The sequence below is a fragment of the Lepisma saccharinum genome, chromosome 12 (genome assembly GCF_977018435.1).
Source record: "Lepisma saccharinum chromosome 12, izLepSacc3.1, whole genome shotgun sequence".
NCBI lineage: Eukaryota > Metazoa > Arthropoda > Insecta > Zygentoma > Lepismatidae > Lepisma > Lepisma saccharinum.
In genome coordinates, this window is record NC_139240.1 from 6601878 (window position 1) to 6615716 (window position 13839).

The 13839-nt window shown below is 38.2% G+C and overlaps 1 protein-coding gene across 1 annotated transcript; it reads right to left on the bottom strand.

The window, feature by feature from the left end:
- Positions 1-3052: 3052 nt before the first annotated feature.
- Positions 3053-3487, bottom strand: LOC145996214 (protein GVQW3-like). Its single transcript, XM_083132633.1, has one exon. The coding sequence runs from the start codon at positions 3485-3487 to the stop codon at positions 3053-3055; it is 435 nt and encodes a 144-aa protein (XP_082988759.1).
- Positions 3488-13839: the final 10352 nt, after the last annotated feature.

Below are 13839 nucleotides of genomic sequence, written 5' to 3' on the forward strand. Positions count from 1 at the left end.
ATAGTTTGTATCTCACTTTAAACTGTAGGTCCAGGCCCAATTAGTCTGTCTGTGCATAAAGTCGACTTAGAATTCAGTAGAAAAATGACGTCGATCTAGTATTTTGGATTTTAGATGCGTTGAGACCATTAAAATTACCAATTCTTATAATATGAAACCTGTCCTCATCTTTTCATTTTGAAAGAGAGAGAGAGAGAGTTAATTGTATAATCTTTTGTTGTTAATTTAAAGAAGACTAATTCAAATAGTAACAATGAGGAACGAATAAATCTTACGAAAAGTTTTTGCCACCGTGGGGATTTGAACCTACGACCATTAGATTGACAAACCAGTGCAATAACCACTACCTCATGAGTCCGTTCCTTCATTCAGCATCATTATAAGGGAAGATTAATTCGTTCAATGTGAATTAGATATATAATGCCCACTCGCCTCTTTATAAATAACACACCCAAACTTTTTTTTGTAGCAAATTAAAGAAAGGTGCTATGAATGTCACAAAACATTTAAGCAAAATGTACTATATTTACGTCGAAGTCGTTTTACATGGAGAGGGGTGTAAGGGGTGACCTTCCACATAGTACACGGGGTGTAAGGGGTGCTCCTTCCACATAGTGCACCCAATAGTCAACCTCACTTCCACATAGTACACCCTGGACCGCAGACTACCGAGGCTCTGGCGACTGGCCGCATGGCCAGTATAATTTTGTTTGTGTTGTCCTGTGTTTTGTCCTTATTTGTGCTGAGTGCTCCTTTACAGCCTCAGCTTTTAACGAAAGTCAGAAGATTTTAATATTTTATGATTTTAGTTCTGCAACGTTAGAGTTGTTATGTGTAATGATAAGGGGCTGGACCCCGTATAATGTGACGGGTGCAACATAGCCTTAGTGCTGATGCACCCAAAATTTTAAATTCAAATTCAAATTCAACCTCACTTCCACATCAGTACACCCTGGACTACAGACTAACAAGGCTCTGGCGACTGGCCGCATGGCCAGTATAATTTTGTTTGTGTTGTCCTGTTCTTTTGTCCTTATGTGTGCTGAGTGCCCGTTTACAGCCTCAGCTTTGAACGAAAGTCAGAATATTTTATGATTTTAGTTATACAACGTTAGAGTTATGTGTAATGGTAAGGGGCTGGACCCCGTATAATGTGATGGGTGCAAAATGGCCTTAGTGCTTAATTAAATTCAAATCAATCCAATCAAATCATTGTTTCTGGGTGTAAGGGGTGCTCCTTCCACATAGTGCACCCAATATTCAACCTCACTTCCACATAGTACACCCTGGACTGCAGACTAACGAAGCTCTGGCGACTGGCCCCATGGCCAGTATAATTCTGTGTCATCCTGTGTTTTGGGGTGTAAGGGGTGCTGCTTCCACGTAGTGCACCCAAAAGTCAACCTCACTTCCACGTAGTGCACCCTGGACAAGAGACTAACGAGGCTCTGGCGACTGGCGCTATGGCCAGTATAATTTTGTGTGTGTTGTCCTGTTTTATGTCCTTGTGTGTGCTGAGTGCGCGTTTACAGCCTCAGCTTTTAACAAGTCAGAACATTTTAAGGTTTTAAAGTTTTTAGTTATGCAACGTTTGAGTTGTAATTTGTAATGGTAAGGGGCTGGACCCCGTATAATGTGATGGGAGCAAATTAGCCTAAGTGCTGACGCTCCCAAAATTTTAAATTCAAATTCAAAAAATTCAAATTCATCCTGTGTTTTGTCCTTATTTGTGCTGAGCACCCTTTTTAGCCTCAGCTTTTAACCAAGGTAAGGAAATTTTAGTTTTCAGACACACTTTTATTTTTGTTATGATGAGGGAATGGACCCCGTATAGTGTGACGGGTGCAAAATAGCCTCAGTGCTGACGCACGAAAAAATTTAAATTCAAATTCAAAATTGTCCATGCTCTAATTACTATAAGCTAAAATTGAACCGAATTTCACTCCTCAATCTTAAGAAGTAATATTTTTCAATATGTTGGCCATCAATTTCCGGTTTTCCAGTATCCAGTTCATTGGCCATGCTCCAATTAACATAAGCTACCACCAAACCTATTTTCATTCTTCTATCTTAAGAAATTGTCACGACAAATCGCAATGCCAGTGCGAATTGCCAAGGTGACGTGTCTTACTCACTTCGTCAGTTTGTATACCCAAATATACAGTACTACGGGCTATCACGTTACCAACGTGTAGACAATGAGTAAGAGGCAAAGAAAAACGCACAACCACTGATCGGTCGCATGGCAGCTTCTTAACTGGACGCGACGAACGTCTCGACGCTACTGTCAACTCAACCTCTTTCACAGCGAGCGTGGTTCTGCTAGTCTTACCTACCTGTGAGACTTACTATGGTCATTACGCCCGCTTATTCTCACATGAGGATTGACCTTATCTTTATGTAAGACGCAATTCATGTGCATATATAACGGAAAGTAACGAGCCTCATTTTTTTTAACACAATTTATTGATTGTACACATACAAAAACTTAATGTTCCTCAAAGTACATTCCTTGTGCATCAATACACTTTTGCCAGCGCGATGTCCATGCTCTATAGGCCTTTTGAAACTCCTCGGGGGGGGGGGGGGGTATCCTTGAGAAGAGCCATCGTGGTTGCTTGGACGTTCTCCACAGTGCCCAGATGATGTCCTTTAAGCACCCGTTTCAATCAAGGGAACAAAAAGAAGTCAGCCGGGGCTAGATCGGACTGTAGTGTGGGTGGGGAACCGTTGGTACGCCGATCTGGTTCAGGTAGGACGTCACAACAAAGGCAGTGTGAGAGGGCACATTGTCATGATGCAGTTTCCATGACCCTTGGAACTCCTTTTGGACTCGGGTGACCCTGGCGTTCAGTCTTTGAAGCACTCCCTTGTAATACTGAGCATTGACAGTCTGGCCAGCAGGGACGAACTCGTGGTGCACGATTCCTTTTGCATCACAGAAAACAATGACCATGGATTTGACTCGGGATTTGCACATGCGAGTTTTCTTATGGCACGGCGACGATGTTGTGTGCCACTCGGAGCTCTGCCTCTTGGATTCCGGATCGTATTAAAAAGTCCATGATTCATCACCAGTGATAACATTGTCCAGGAAACTGGGATCATCCTCACAAAGTTGTTTCAGTTCCTGACACTTTTCCCCGCGATTCACTTTTTGCGCGTCGGTCAACACTTTTGGCACAAGTTTAGCACAAATTTTCCGGATGCCCAATTTTTCCGATACAGTCTCATGGACAACGGTTTTTGGCAGGTTGAACTGTTCAGCCATCATACGAACACTCATTCGACGATCTGTGTTGAGCAATTTGCGCACACAGGTGACATATTCCTCCGTTAGCGATGTTGAGTGGCGTCCGGAACGGGCCTCACCGTTGACGTCTTCCCGACCTTCTCTGAACGCTTTGTACCACTTCTTTGCCTGCGAATAGGACATGCAGTCATCCCCAAAGGCTTCCTTCAGCATGTCGTACGATTCCTTTGGCATCTTGTTCAGCCTGACGTAAAATTTCAATGCGGGGTGTAAGGGGTGATCTTTCACGTAGTATACCCAAATGTCAACCTCACTTCCACTTTAGTACACCCTGGACTGAAGACTAACGAGGCTCTGGCGACTTGCCCCATGGCCAGTATAATTTTGTTTGTATTGTCCTGTTGTCCTTATGTGTGCTGAGCGTCCCTTTACAGCCTCAGCTTTTAACAAAAGGCAGAAGATTTTAATATTTTATGATTTTAGTTCTGCAACATTACAGTTGTTATTTGTAACGATAAGGGGCTGGACCCCGTATAATGTGTGCAAAATAGCCTTAGTGCTGACGCACCCACAATTTTAAATTCAAATTCGAACAAAATTTCAACGCGTAACGTTGCTCTAACATTTTCTCCATCGTAAGTACGACAGAGGTTCACACTGGGGGTGTAAGGGGTGGCCTTCTTCTAAGGCGCCCAAAAGTCAACCTCACTTACACATAGTGCACCCTGGACTAAAGACTAACGAGGCTCTGGCGACTGGCATTATGACCAGTATAATTTTGTGTGTGTTGTCCTGTTTTTTGTCCTTGTGTGTGCTGAGTGCCCGTTTACAGCCTCAGCTTTTAACAGAAGTCAGAACATTTTAAGATTTTTAGTGATACAACGTTAGAGTTGTTATTTGTAATGATAAGGAGCTGGCCCCATATAATGTGACGGGAGCAAAATAGCCTAAGTGCTGACGCTCCCAAAATTTTAAATTCAAATTCAAAAAAAGAGGTTCGCACTGCAGCACGTCCTGACTCGCCAGGAGCACTGAGGCGACTAACTCCGGTAACGCTGGAAAGCTTCAGGTCCCTCCCACTCGTTTTCACCGGTACACCGCTCGGTGCTGTACAGTCGCTTCACAGACAAATGGGGCTCCTTTCTTTCCGGACAAATCCTGTATATGCTCATATAAATATAACTGTGTATTATTTCACTCTCCACTATAGCCTTTCAGTAACACACATACACACAGAGCTGCAAATTATGGTAATCCTAGCCTGCCTCTTGTCTTCCAAGACCTTATGTTCTAATTTCACCTCGGGTAAAACTCAGATGGTTAAATGGGATACTCTGACCCCTCTCAGGCACGGGTTTGGTGAATAAAGCATTGAGAACTTAAGTAAGGTGTTCGTGAATCATGAAATAAATGAACGACTCTTCTCAAGTTTTATGATTGGCAACTGCATATTGTGGGAGGTTACTTTGACCTTTCTTTTCATTCATTTTTATCCAGGAGATGGTTTATTTCCAATACATGCGAAAGCGTACTTTACAATCCATGAATATCCTTAATTTAAAAAGAAATACAGAATCCCCTGTTCATTAATATTCGATTCGATGAATCCAGAATTCTCATTTGCTGCATGTCTCCATGGGAAAAATCCAAATATGTATATATGCAGGGAAGGGTTGCGTGTGTATGTGTGTCGCTAGGAGGAAGCCGTACCAGGGAAGAGAACCCTGTCGTTTGTGCAACCGTAGACGAAGCTTACGGCCTACCATTCAGTAGCAAACAAAAACTTTCGTATGTGCCCCTTCCTGCAGTATTGCGAGCAAAATGTGTCACAAGTATTGATGTCAATACGGGCAGGATTTAAGCAGAATAGAATCTACGGGCTCCACTGAGTACTTGAGATCGAGAAACGTTAGTAGGCAGAGCTTGCATCAAGATACACCTCAGTGATGACATTTTCCATTGAAAAACGAGAGACATTGCATTACATGTCTAGTCTTGCTACCTTGCCCAAATAAGTCGGCGTTGAATAAATTTTGAAGAAGGCCAACATAAAGTTCGAAGATCTGAAATTCTATCACTTATCCGGGGTCCTTTACCATCAGGTTTCCCAACAAGATTCGTGTAAAGTCTCCTTTATTCCTTTCTCATTCGTGCCCACCTAAGTCTTCGTGATTTAATCATCAATCTAATAATACTTGGAAATTAACATAAATTATGTACTTCTAAATTATGTAACCTTCTCCATTCACTTGTTTCTTCATCCCTTTTAGGCTAAAATATTTTCCTAAGGATCTTATTTTCAAGTACTCTCAATGTCAATGCAAGGAATCAAGTTTTCGCATCCACAAGCAAAATTAACGAGGCTCTGGCGACGGGCCCCATGGCCAGTATAATTTTGTTTGTATTGTCCTGTTCTTTTGTCCTTATGTGTGCTGAGTCCCCTTTACAGCCTCAGCTTTTAACAGAAGTCAGAACATTTTAATTTTTTTAGTTATGCAACGTTAGAGTTGTTAGTTGTAATGGGAAGGGGCTGGCCCCCGTGTTATGTGACGGGAGCAAAATAGCCTAAGTGCTGACGCTCCCAAAATTTTAATAATAAAAAAAAAACAGGCAAAATTACTGTTATTGTATATTTTACCTTTTAGTTTCTTAGATAGTAAACGAGAAGACAGAGAAAAATAACATGCAATAAGCCTTCTTTTTCATTTCCTCTTTAATATCATTTTTATTTGTAAGTATTACTTAAATTTGGAAACTGGATCAAACAAGTTAGTTTCGGCGTGTACTTTTCTCTTTACTAACTTTCTTACTTGCTTTAAAAAATATTTTAGCATTATTCTTAATTGTATTTACATCATCTGCATATGCTAACAGTTGAGTCACAGTACTTCGTTAGTTTCTTTTACCTTCCTAACATCATATTCTAAGGCAAAATTAAAGAGCAATGGATATGATGCATCTTTGTTTTATAACCTATCATGAATTGTACATTTGTCAGACATATTAACAAGATTCTTAAGTTACGTTAAGTTTTTTTTTTAATCCACATTGATGATCACATATAATTAAGGTTAGTCTTGTTAAAAAAATGTCAGATAATATTTTATATGTTGTTGAGAGTAGAGAAATTCCACGATAATGTTTCCCCCCCATTATTTTCGATGCATTTGGATATTGATATATAATTGTGGGTGGAGGGTTTACAACGGCATAAAGCGTTTCCCTTATTTTAATGGCGTCGGTGTGATGAGAGTCATGGCATTTGTAAGTGCAAGAGTTTATTAAATGTTTCTTCAACTGTTTTAGCCTGAAGTAATTTAGAGATGCAATATGAATAACCTTCATGGCAACTAACTTGATTTGGAATTCTACATAATTTTCCGTTTCGAATTTGGCATTCATGTAAATCGATTCCTGCGATCGTGGAAATTTAATTATAGTCTTTTACTGCTAGTGCTGGTACTGACGAAATCATGCAAGTTAAATTGTTATGAGCAAATGGAATTGGTATTATTTCATATATTTCAGGTTTTGAATGGATTTGTTTAATAGGTGCTGTCAGTTGGATATATATTATTTCCTGAGATATCTTACATTGCACTAAAGGGGTTTGATAATATATATCAATTAAATGATCGGGAATTGCTATTTCGTAACCGTCCGAATTAATGTGGTTCTGCAATTTTGTGAGATCCTTGCGTAGGACGTTTGTCGGTATAACTTGTTCCGTCAAGAAATGATGTCTACAGTTTAAAACTATCTGTTCATAGTGATAAATTTGTAATAATTGCGCCAATTGTAATTGCGTTATCATCAGTTCTGACAAAAATCCATGAGTTAGAAGATGTAGTCTTGCTTTAAAATTCCCCATATCGTCTAGAATTTTTTCTTGTTGGGTTGCTAAAATGTCCATTTGTGTATCGAAGTGTTGAAATACAGAAGTTAGTTGTTTCTCATACGTTTCTACTATTTCGGATGAAATATTAGTGTAAAACAAATGGTTAGATTCTAACTGATTACGCATAGCCGTGATTGTATTGTCAATGGTTGCAACATGATCGAATAAAGGTGTTATCTGATCTTGATCAACGAATCCGCAACAATAGCTGCTGAATTTCCCTGTGAATGATAACAGTGCTCTTTTTGCCCGCCTTGCGGCAGTAGAGTTTTGACTATACGTGTGATTTCTTTGAAATATCGAAAAATGATCAAACAAATGTTCCTGAAGTCTCTCTAATCCTTTAGCTAATTCGCAATTTGTTTCATATCTCAATGTTCCATCGCAGGTAGCGTTTATGATACTTGTTTTGAATGTTTTGATCTGAGGCATGGTAATGGATACATTGTAAAAGAGTGGAATGGAAAAAGCATGAGGGAGAATTTGGGGCACTTCTTTTAGGTAAATGCCCATTGAGATTTCCATCATCGGTGGTTGTGGATGTGGAAGTGCTTGGGAAAGAATGGTTGTGAATAGGAAAAAAACAGAGCATCATGATTGCAGATCCTGAAAGTATGAACAAAGAATATATAAGTGATATCTGTGAAAGCATTTACTTTTTTTTTTTTTTGCAATGAAACACAAGAATTAACAATATTTATGAAAATTAATTCATTTACTGTTCTCACTCATATGTATTATGAGGAATTCGTTATATATATGGAATTACCAGAATTACAGAAATTGTGTACTAAGGGATATCAGATACGCTCAAGTGCACACTATACTTAAATGGCTATCTATGAAGATAAAATCTGTCCCTAGCCTCATTAAACTTCACATAAGTGAAATATTATTATTGTGAGCGTAAATTCATACATACTGTATATAAATATAACTTGTGCACTATTTCATTTAAATTATAACAGGATTGATTGATTGATTGATTTAGTTTATTTTACTTCGCGATTTGTGTTTCTTGGCTAATTTGCGAAGATGGGGATGAGTGATGAAATGATGAAATTGATGAATGGACATTCACAAACAACCAAGCCCGACCGGGATTCGAACCCAGGACCATTGGCATCGCAGCGCGATGTGCTAACCACTCAGCAAATTATAACAGGAGTGTATACTCTGCAATATACATATGTATATTGTTGTAGAGAATTTACACTAAATATCTTAATGCTCATTATTCTCTTAATGTTCTAATTTCTCTATTATATAAGTTTCTTGCATAATCGTGTTTCACTGTAATCTTCGAATGCACATGATGTGAGTTTTGGAGAAACTGCTTACATGAGTTTTGAATTTCTTCTGGAGATTTTCCTGTGCTTATTCACGCATCGCTTCCAATATGTCTAGGCGTTCCTTGTTAGATTGCTGCAACGAATTTGGATCTATTCCTAGCAATGAATCCATCGCATTCTTTGGTTCGTAACCGTACATAAGGTCATGTGGAGAATATCTTGTTCCTGTATGTACATTTGAATTTATCGCAAACGTTATGGCCGAGAGATACAGATATCACTATGCACATTTTTTCATTACATACAGTCTCAGCCTTTGCTTTAATTTCTGAATGTGTCTTTCGGCGAGTCCAGCTGTTTCGTGGAAATCTGTGTTTGTGAATCTGAGTCTGACGTTTAATATTTGACTCAATTGTTCCATGATTTTTGAAGTGTGCGCTGGTGCACGATCAAGTGTGATGTTGTCTGGCAAATGATCTGTTCCATTAATGCATTGGCAATCTTTTTGGCGTCAACTGAAGGTATTGATGTCGTTATCATGTACCTGGTTGCTTGATCAACGCAGATGAGAACGTAGCGATGTCCGTGGTTGCCTGTGGCCTGCAGTGGACCACACGTGTCAATGACCCACTTCCTGGCTGGGGTGGCGATCGGTTCGAACGTCTGAAGGGTGAGCTTCTTTGGTCCGAAATCTCTCTTCGACATCTGGCATTCGAGGTAACTTTTTGATTTCATGTACACCCATCGGTTTAATCCTGGGAAGGAAAATCTTTTCCTGAAATTTTCATACGTGGAAGATGGTGAAGCATGAGCTGCATTGTATTCACTGCAATGAATCTTCTCGAAAATTTCATCTTTTAATTTGTGTGGAATGCACAAGAGAAGTTCCTCTGTCTTGTTGTATCGATGACGTCTGTACAGTTTGTTGTCTTTGATGACGTAATACTGTGCTGCTCGTACTACTCCTGGATCTTGCATCGGATCGTGTTGATGACTTTAATGATAGGGCCGAATAATGGATCGTCTTCTTGATGTTGTCGAATGCTGAAGGTTTCGTCCTCTAGGTGGAAAATTAGTTCAGGGTTGTCTTCACTGTCGGAAGGAGCTTCCTCTGCTGAATAGTGGCTTAAAGTGTCTACAAGGGCATTTTCTGATGACTTAACATGTTTCACATCGAAGGAAAACTGCTGTAGTTCCAGTGCTCTCCGTGCCAGCGGACCTGTCAAATTTGATGCTTGTTGTAAATATGATAATATGGAGTGATTATCAGTTATTAAAGTAAAATGGCTGTTTAGCAATGTCACCACCCAAGTATTTTCTCATATAATTTAGATTTGGGATTGTATCACTAGTCCTCTAGTCCTCGACAATTATATATACTAATGGCTGACAATTTGACTACCTTGCTTATTGAAATATTTAGCCGAATCAGAGGCCTTTGTGAGAAGTACAAAAATTAAAAAGTAAATTTAACAATTTATTGATGAAATAACTACTAGAAATTGGTTATATGTAACAGTAGTAACGTTAACAATAGAAATCTTCCAATAACAAATTTAGTATAATATACATATGTCCGATTTACATTAATTCAAATTACAAATATAACCAACCACATTTCATACAAGGCAAAATAGATGTACCGGAATTAGATTGTGTTCAACATTCGGTATTATTCTTTCGTGGATAATATATTAGTCAGCAATTTTGAATGGGGAAATTGTAAATCTAATTGTATACAAAATGAACAAGACTAGTAAATATCGGCAAATCTGAAATTACCATCTGCGTAATGGTAGCATTAAACATCGAATAACTAAATAGTGCACAAATGAAACTAATTAACTAAATGAAGTAATATAATTCTTAGATTAAACTTAAATATATTATAATTATACTACCAGTACACAGATGATAACCTCAGCTAACCGATTCTACCAGTCCAAGGTAGAGCTACGACATGTAACCCCAACCGCTGGCAGAGTAAGAGAGAGAGAGAGAGAACTTCGCAAGCCACGCGAGAGCCCTCCCTTTCCATATTCACACGACTGGTGACGTATTACTTCTTCGAACAAGGGAAACAAATAAAAAAAGGTAAAGTGCTCCCCTGTGCATAGCACCACGCCATGAAGGCGTATAGGTGGTGTGGGGGTAACGCCCACACTTTCTTGATCCGGTCGTTAGTGGGGGTGATGTGATCAGCATCATGCCCCTGACCGCCTTTACCCCCCAGGGTTTCCCCCAGGTACCCATGTTATTCAACGCTGGGTGGGCACCGGGGCCGCTTCCATCGTTAGAAAAGTTCCCGGATTTGAACAAATGAATATCGAATTGCACACAATCTTACTTATGTTCCTTTGAGAGCGAGGAATAGCATTACAAAATTCCCTCTCCCCCTTTAAATATACATAAGAAGCATTTCATCGCCCGCAAAGAAACATATGGTACTTACAAAACACCATACATTCAAATCCACAAATCATTTGTGTCCTGGTACTTTCGGTCCTCAGGTTCATTTATTAATTAATAGTTGACATTTGATCGATCTTTTTCATTCCAAATGAAACCTGTAATATACAAAAATACCAAGAAACAGTACCTTCAAACGTATGTACATAACATTTAAAATACCAATTTCCACAATATTAGAATATATTTTTTGATATACGTAACAAAAACAACACGGGTACCCATTGTAACAGACATGAAAACAAACAAAAAAAAATCAAATTGATTTTTCTGGATCTCTTACTCTGGTAATGAATTGATATTGATATTATTACTGGATGGAAGAGTAACAGGCATTTCGTAAAACTTCTTTATCTTCGAGACATGCACTCTCTTAAACTTATTTTGATTTGAGCAATGTTTTACTAAGACGGACACATTAGTTAAAAATTTCACAATTTCATATGGCCCTGTATATTTATAATATATTCTCAACTTTTTTTGATATAACTTGGTTTTGCACCATTACTTTATCACCTACAGCAAAATTTACAGGACTAAATTTCCTCTTATAAAGTTCCTCCCTCTTTTTCCAAGCTTTCTTTAAGTTTTGAAATGCCTGGTACAACCTCTCTTTTTGTTCATCATCAGAAATAACTTCATTTTCATCTTTTAATTGCCATCTAATGCATAACATATCGCTTAAATCTCTACCAAGAAAAAGCTGGGCAGGTGTAAATTTTGTAGCATAACTGATACATGAATTATGTGAATATTTTATTTTCTTTAAATGCATTTACCCATTTGGTTTGATCTTTAGCAAACAATGCTCTCAAGCTATACTTTAAGTGAGATATATATTTTTCAGCCATATTTGCCTGACTATTGTAAGGACTTATCGTTGTATATTTAATGCTCAAATTAAACAAGAATGATTCAAATAATTGCGAAACAAAATATGAGGCGTTATCAGAAGTGATCTCACTCGGAAATCCATATGTTAAGAATATATTATATAGTTTTTGTAAAATGACCTTTGATGACAACATCTTTAATGGTTCATAGATAACAAATTTTGAAAATGCACGGACTACAACTAATATAAACTTAAATCCGTTTGATGGCACCAGTGGACCGACACAATCGATATGATATTTTTGGCATGGAGCAGAAATAGTTTCAGATGACAATGTATTTACCACTGCAACATTTCTACTTTCTTGACAAACATCGCAGGCTTGTACCATATCTTTAACATCTTTAGCCATCCTTACCCAAGTTAGATGTTTTTGTATTTTCTTTAGTGTCTTCAACCAACCCATGTGAGCACCTTGTATAACATTACTATGAAAATAAGTAATTACAGATCTACGCAAATGTTTAGGAACAACAATTCTATATGGCATAGTATTTGATTTAGTTCTATAGAACAAGACATTCTTTACTAATTTGTAATGCTGTACTACTTCATTCGCTTTCAATTTATCAATGATTTCTTTTAGCTTTTTATCTTTTAGTTGTTCATCAGATATGGATACTGACAATTAAGGATGAGCCCACATGATCAAGTTAATACCATCTAATTCAGTTGCATCTAGTTCTTCAGTATTAAACTCCTTACCATCAAACATTCTAGATAAGGTATCTGCTAACTTATTACTTGTGGTCGGTATATGCTCTATTTGAAACTTATACATGGATAGCTTTTCTAAATATCTAGCATATTTTGGGTATTTGGATGCTCTTTTTATCATCCATGCAACACTCATATTATCTATTTGCAATAGAAATGGTTGGCATCTCAAATAAGGATCAAATCTATCTAAAGCTAACATTAAAGACTCCAATTCTACCTGATATATGGTTTTATTTTTATCAGCTTCTTTCATTCGTTTAGAATAGAAGAAGACAGGTCTTAAGAGGAAGTGATGCCTCTCGTCCGAGCGTGACCGTCTCCCCCTCCCTTTCCTAGAAAGACCAGTTTTCCCCGTTTATTTTAAAAGAAGTAATCAATTCCACTCCTTCTCCGTAACTATTGGACTTACGACCTTCATATTTTTATGGGACACTTTTCAAAGGTTTATTTCATAATCTATTCACTCAAATTCTCTGTAGCATTAATGATTTCATACTTGATTTTAATTATATTGAGTTCGGCAACAGCGTACAATTGCCTCACTAAATGGTCGACTTCTCACTTTCCGAGTCTGTTTTCTTCCTCATTTTCAGCGAGGGTAAACAAAACAGGTTTCGAGAATCTAGGGGACCGAGCGGGCAGTGGTTTCTAGTGTTTCGCCCGATGGGAGGGATTGAGAGAAAGGGGAGGGGGGTGAACTGCCTCCTCCAGAATAAATAGCCTCAGCCTTTTACCATAGCCATGGGCAGGGGCAGCGTGACAAAATTCGCAGCAGCTTCTATTCTCCACTTGCTTGTGACCATAGGAGCACAGAGCAGATGGTATGGTTACTCTATCCCAGTGGTTCTCAACCTTTTCGAGACCGCGGCCTAGTATCTTTTTCTTTTATAAGACGATGCCCAGTCCCAACAAATTTATTCGTAAATACCTTTCAATTTTTTTATAGTTCATACTAACAATTGGAAAGTATGGTATAATCATCAAAACTGACAAATATAAATTTAAATTAGTTACCAATCACTGGACCAATGCAATATTATAGCATATAAGTTCCTCAAGCCATCATCATTAAATTAATTTCTGTTCATTATTATTGACAAACCCCTTTCTGATCAAAAATATATAATATTATTCTGTATAAAATTGATTATTGTATTATTAAATTGATTGATTTTAATTGTGTTGCTTTTAATTAAAACTGCCGGCCCCCGTGGCGGAGTGCTTAGCACGACAGGGGTCCTGGGCTCGAATTCTGGCCTGGGCATGGATGTTTGTGAGTGTCCATTCTTTCCTCATCTTCATCCTCGCAAAT